Source organism: Emiliania huxleyi (assembly GCF_000372725.1).
Source record: "Emiliania huxleyi CCMP1516 chromosome Unknown EMIHUscaffold_1519, whole genome shotgun sequence".
Taxonomy (NCBI): domain Eukaryota; phylum Haptophyta; order Isochrysidales; family Noelaerhabdaceae; genus Emiliania; species Emiliania huxleyi.
Window position 1 is genome coordinate 1 of NW_005201070.1, and position 5,838 is coordinate 5,838.

Below are 5,838 nucleotides of genomic sequence, written 5' to 3' on the forward strand. Positions count from 1 at the left end.
GGCCTACACGGAGGGTGGTCGTGGCGAGCGGCGCGAGGGACGCCGCTCTTCCCAGCGCGCGTCACGGCCACGAGGAGCCGCGTCGTTGGTTTATGGTCTAGGGCGGACGGGCGGCAGTGGGGGAAGGGGGAAGGGGAGGGTGGGGGGCGGGGAGGGAGTTGCGCAGTGGGCGCGCGTGGGAGACCGCTCGAGAGCCACCGTGCAGTGGCGCACGCGCCGCGGTGCGGGGTGCCGGGTGCGGCGCTCACTTATGTGCGTGCGCGCCCCGTTCGCACGACGCGCGCTACGGCTAGATCCCTCTGTACCTTACATCGCCTTGGTAGTAACTACCTTTTCCGATGACTGCGCACGCACGGCTGCCACACAACTGGAGACAGACTCGAGGCGAGGCCTCTGTGATTGGCCGGGGCCTCGTCCCACAGCACAGCTGCAACCACAAACCTAAGACAGCCCGCTCACTCCGCGGCAGCGGCGGCCTTCTCCTTGGCGGCGCACTTGTAGTCGAAGAGGTCGCACTTGGAGCCGCCCCGGTTCTGAAAGGGGAGGGGGGGGGGGTGAGAACCGGCATGCGACCGGTGGCCATGGGCCGACATGCACCGTCCACGGCAGCGGCTTGTTGCGGATGCCAATGTACTGGTACGCGACCTGCGCAGTCGTCAGCAGCTCAACCCACTAGGTGTGCGCACGGAGGCACCGGACCGGGTAGGGAGCCGTCGGCAGTGGGACAAAGGGGTGGGTGTGCACGCACCTCCTCGTGGTGGCCGTGCTTCATTGTGGCCATGACGAAGCACGTGTAACCGACCACGCATGGAATGGCGACATACGAGATCTTCTTCCACTTGTCAGTCTCGGCTGTGCGTCGCAAAGTGCGGGGTCGGTGGGGCGGAGAGGGGAGGGGAGGGAGGGCGCGGGGGAGGGAGGAGGGCTTACCCGCGGCGTGCGCGGGGTCGTGCCCAAAGTTGCGCACGCCCAGGCGCGCCAGGGCAGGCGCCTTGCGCGCGCTGGTTCGCAAAGCGCTCAGCATAGGACTTCGGCTTCTCGGCGACAATCCAAGATGTCGATTCCGCATGGTACGGGACCCCTTATGTGTCTCGCCCTCCCTCACTGGTGTGTTCATCGGGGGGTCATAATAACACGGTACAGGATCGAGGTGCACGCTGCCGAAGCAGTGTCGTCCCCCCTCTCCCCGACGGCGATGGCGGTGTGACCGATCGAGCTACAAGAGGAGCTTGTTCAGCAGGATCCGGGTGGACGGAGCAGCACCTCACTTCCTCAATGGGTGAGCCTCAGACCCCCAGCCCTCAACCCGTCACCCCTCGGCTCGTGTGGGTTCGAACCACCGCCGGGATGGAAGCTTCCTGCTTCCATCTGAGAGTCACAGCGCCGCATCACCTATATCAGAGCGCCGGGGACTGTGTGGGTGCCTGTGGCGCGTGCGGGGCAGGGGAGGGGAGGGCGGCAGGTTTTTGTCTTTCTTCTTTTATCCGGGCAGAAGTCAAAGTAACTCGTGGGTGTACAGAGCTGAACACGTATGACCCAAGCCCGCTACGACTGGCTCTGATCCCGTCTGATCCGGTTCATTCCTCCATTCCGCGATCTCACCCGTTTCGTCTTCCTGCTTGCCCCCCCCTCCACGCTCCAGTCTTCCATCACGCCCCCTCCCCTCTGAGGTCCCCCCATCCGGACCTTCCCGACCCCCCATCTCCCCAAACACCCCCCCCCCCCTCCCCACCCACCACACCCACCGCCTCCTCCTCAATTGGGTCCCTCCCCCTCTTCCTCCCCCGCTCCCCCGCGACACCCCCTCTTTCCTCGTCCACGCCGCCCCCCCGCCGCCTCCCCCTTTCCCGTCCCGCGCCCCGGGCCCGGGCGCCTCCTCTCCGCACCCCGCACACAGCACCCCCCCATTCGCGGAGAGTACCCCGTCCTCTTCATGCAGCCCCGGGCTGTCCCGTCCATAAGCGTGCCGGAGGTAGAAGGTCGACAGCACCCCCATGCGGGCCGCTGTCTCCACCGAGTCGGCCCTAGGCCCCCGAGGACCCCTCGGCTTGCCCTTGTCGGAGCGCGGCTTCCTCTTGCTGGTGGCCTCGAGCCGCGCCGCGTCGGCCAGGATCCCCTTCCTCAGCAGATCGCCGTGACAGGACTCAATCCTACCCGCGCATAGGAGCACAAGATCCGTGCCGTCTCGAACCTTCTGTGCCAGTTCGCGAAGCGCCGCCGACCGCGTCCTCCAGAGTCGATCGGCCTTGTCGTCCAGGAACGCGTCGGCGGTTTCCAGGACGCGGCCCTCGCTGGAGCGCATCTCCCTCGCCGGCGTGGCCCGGTCGACTCCGTGCCGCGTCGCGGCAGCGCGCGCCGAGGCAGCATCTCCCCGGCCCTCCCCCCACATCGCATACGCCGCCCGGAGTGCCTCCGTGGCGCAGGCGCACCCTCCATGGTGCCCCCGGCGATCGAAGCACGTGCGCTCCCTGGCCGTCCCAGTCGTGAAGGGCGTCGCGAGCTCGGGGTGCCTGCCGGCTCTACTGAGATCCACCCGAAGGTGCCCTGCAGGAGTCCTGCCTCCCTGGCCGACGACTTTAACACGCCCGAGGGCGAGGTTCGGGGAGGGGCCGCCCCCTCCAGCCCCGCCGCTTTCCGGACCCCCTGCGCCGCGACGTTGTCCGTCGCCCTCCTTCGTCTCGCCCGCCTCGTCAGGCGCAGGGCCGCTCTCCGCCTCGCCCTCCTCGTCCAGGTCCATACTCGAGAAGCTGCCTTGCGAGTCGGGCTGCCCAGACAGGGTGTCCCGCGAGCTTGCCTCCCCCACCCCGTCCACGTCCATGCTCGAGACGCTCTCCTGCGAGTCAGGCTCTTCGATCAGGAAATCCTGCGAGCTCGCCTCCTCTTCGGGATCCCCGGCCTCCGGGTCTCGGGGCTCTGAGCTAGCCCCCTGTCCCGACAGCTCGCCCCCCCCCGCCTCCACCCCCCCCCTCGTCTGTGTCGGGGTCCGGGTCGTCGCCTCGGTCCGCAACGTGCCGAGCCCGGCTGGCCGGGTGGTTGTTGCCCTCACCATGCACAGGCGCCAAGGGGCGCAGCGCCGACAATCACGGCGGTGATTGCGGCGCAGGTGGGGGGACGGGAAGTCCGTCGGCGTTGCCGGGGGCCCAAGGAAGCGCGAGGGAAAAATTCCGCCGCTGAGGGCGCTCGTGCGGCAATAGCCGGGTGGAGGGGGGAGCGTGCCGGACGGGGCGTCGTCGCGCCGTCCGACGGTCTGCTGCCCCGCGCAGCAACCGTCGGGCGACGACCCGGGGGCCAAAAACCCGGCGACGGCGGCGCTCCGGATGGGGCGTGACCTCCTGCCTCCAACCTCCTTCCTTTTTGAGCAGGTGTGACGCCGCGCGAGCGACGCTCCGAGATCGCCCGAGATAGCGCGGCGCGGCCCCGAGATCGCCTGAGATAGCGCGAGATCGCCCGAGATAGCGCGGCGCGGCCCCGAGATTGCCCGAGATAGCGCGAGATCGCCCGAGATCGCGCGGCGCGGCCCGGGGCGGGGTGGATGGGTTGGGAGCGAGGGGGCGGAAGTGATCAGTGCGGTAGATGGCGAGCTCGAGGCGCGTGAGCCGGACTTGTGAGCCGGACCACCCCCTCTTGTTCCCTGCGTTGTTGAGCCAGGACTCAACATACTCGGGCTTGCGAGTCCCAAACTGTCACTCCCCTTTCTCCCGGCCGGGGTGGGGCGCGCGCGGGGGCGGCGGGTGTGCGGCGGGTGTGAGGGATGTCTGTGAGCCCGAGAGCGATATGCCATGTCCGCCTTGCGTTGTTTCATAACATCGAAGGCTAAGCTCAAAAAGAAAAGGCTCTTGAGGGGAAGGTACCTGCCTAGACGTGAAGGCGTGATGTTTCGCCGGGTACACAAGCAGCCGGGGCCGGTCGAACAGGGAGGACGAAAGCTGAGCGAGGTCACACCCGGCAGCAGCTTACTGACGCTCACCAGCAGCCGCGCTCGACACAGCGCGGAGACGTTTCGGGCACCTTGAGCACTTGAGCACTGGATAGGGTCGATTCCGTGTGGTACGGGACCCCTCGATCGTCTCGCCCTCCCTCACTGGTGTGTTCATGGATGGGGGGGGGGGGGGGCATAACAACGGAGTCTTGCGCCACCACAGCTGAAGGCTTGCACGGGCCACATCACGCAGTTTGTGCACGATATTCGGATTTTGCTATTTGCTCGTGTGGGGGTATGAACAGCCGGGGGTGGTGGGCGTCGTGTCCGTCGCTAGTGTTTGCTAGCTCCGAGTAGAGGGGGCCCTCTGGCTTCTGCTGCTACATGTACATGTACATGTAGGGGAAACCCGGAGCGCGGAGCCAACCCTCGGAGACCCGTGTTTATTTTACGGCCCTTTCCCTGCGAACGCGCACCCCCCTAGGGGTCAGGGCTCTCTGGCCCGTAGCCCGATGCCGATCATCCGGCCCGCTGGGTGCGCTTCTTAGCTCCCCGGCCCTGGATGTGCGGTTGATGACTGCACTCCAAGTGCTCCAAGTGCTCCGATAAGGAAAGAAAGAAAGAAAACGGACAACCCAAGGGAGGGATGGGAGGACGGCACGCCGCCACCACACAGGGATTTTAAGGAGAGAGGTGTGGTGCGCTAGCCGTCGCCCACCCTTGGGCGTCCGCCTCTTCCTATCTCTCTTCGCAGTCTCTCTCCGATTCTCGCTGCGATCTTCGTGCCACCTCGCGGTCGCCCCCTTCTCGTCGTGCTCTCCCTTGTCGCTTCTTCCTCTGTCGCGTCGCTCTCCTTTCGGCGCAGCTCTTCCGATAAGGAAGGGAGCGGGATCGGGCACTTGGAGCACTTGGAGTGCAGTCATTAGCCTCACATCCAGGGCCGGGGAGCTGAGAAGCGCACCCAGCGGGCCGGATGATCGGGATCGGGTTGCGGGCAAGAGAGCCCTAGCCCCGGGGGTGCGCGTAATAAATAAATAAAACGGGCACGCCAAACGAGGGGTGGGAGAAGGACAGGGTCCCCACCTGCACGAACAGGATCTTGTAAGGACGATCAGGGACACAGGGGAACGGGAGCGGGGAGCGCATCGCGAGGGGTGCGCCCCTTTTTTTCTGAGCGTTCGATGGCCGATCCGCGTTTCGACGAGGAGAACGCCGCCCTCAAGGCGCGGATCGAGCAGGTCCTGACGCAGAGCGAGGAGGAGCGTGCCAGCTTCCGCGAGCAGTGGGACTCGCTCTCCGCCGAGGCGCTCCGGCTAAAGGAGGCGCACGACGTGCTGCACGCGAGGGTGGCGAGCCTGGAGCAGGAGAAGGAGGCGGCGCGGGTTGAGCACGGGGAGCAGCGCGACCGGTGGTCGGCCCAGCTCGACGCGGCGACGCGCGAGTTCGAGTCGCTGCGCGAGCAACTCATCCCTCCCGCCGACCTCGAGGCGATGCGGCTCCGGCTCGTCGAGGAGGCGGCAGCGCCGCACCGCACACGCGCGAGCGATCTGGAGGCGGAGCTGCAGCGCGCTCGCTCCGACGCCTCCGCCGCACGGCGCGACGCCGACCGGCTCCGCGCCTCGCACGACGCCGCCGCGCTCGAGCACGCCGCCGCAGCGCGCGAGGCGCAGGCGGCGCACGAGACGGCGCTGGCAGAGGCGCGCGCCAAGCTCGACCTGGCGCTGGCGGAGGACGCGGGGCGGTTCGAGCCAGCGGAGCGGCTGCGCAAGCTGCAGCGCGAGAGCGCCGAGGGGCGGGTCCGCCTCGAGCGGCTGCTGGAGGAGGTGTGGCCCTGCCGAGAGTGAGTGAGGGCTTCGTAGCCTCAGCCTCTGACGCTGCCTCCGACCCTCACTCTCCCCGTGGCCAGGTGTCCGACCTGC

At 67.6% G+C, this 5,838-nt stretch overlaps 3 protein-coding genes across 3 annotated transcripts; 2 read left to right on the top strand and 1 right to left on the bottom strand.

The window, feature by feature from the left end:
- Positions 1–455: 455 nt before the first annotated feature.
- Positions 456–1,024, bottom strand: EMIHUDRAFT_252982 (hypothetical protein; the record flags this gene model as incomplete). The annotated part of the gene is made up of 4 exons (XM_005786354.1): positions 456–533; positions 598–672; positions 749–852; positions 931–1,024. The coding sequence occupies 4 exons, from the start codon at positions 1,022–1,024 to the stop codon at positions 456–458; spliced, it is 351 nt and encodes a 116-aa protein (XP_005786411.1).
- A 970-nt stretch (positions 1,025–1,994) lies between these two features.
- EMIHUDRAFT_252983 (hypothetical protein) lies at positions 1,995–3,368 on the top strand (the record flags this gene model as incomplete). Its single annotated transcript, XM_005786355.1, has 7 exons — positions 1,995–2,081; positions 2,165–2,270; positions 2,424–2,459; positions 2,695–2,777; positions 2,858–2,902; positions 3,056–3,103; positions 3,264–3,368. The coding sequence occupies 7 exons, from the start codon at positions 1,995–1,997 to the stop codon at positions 3,366–3,368; spliced, it is 510 nt and encodes a 169-aa protein (XP_005786412.1).
- A 1,732-nt stretch (positions 3,369–5,100) lies between these two features.
- EMIHUDRAFT_252984 (hypothetical protein) lies at positions 5,101–5,763 on the top strand (the record flags this gene model as incomplete). Its single annotated transcript, XM_005786356.1, has 1 exon — positions 5,101–5,763. The coding sequence occupies one exon, from the start codon at positions 5,101–5,103 to the stop codon at positions 5,761–5,763; it is 663 nt and encodes a 220-aa protein (XP_005786413.1).
- Between the last annotated feature and the right edge of the window lie 75 nt (positions 5,764–5,838).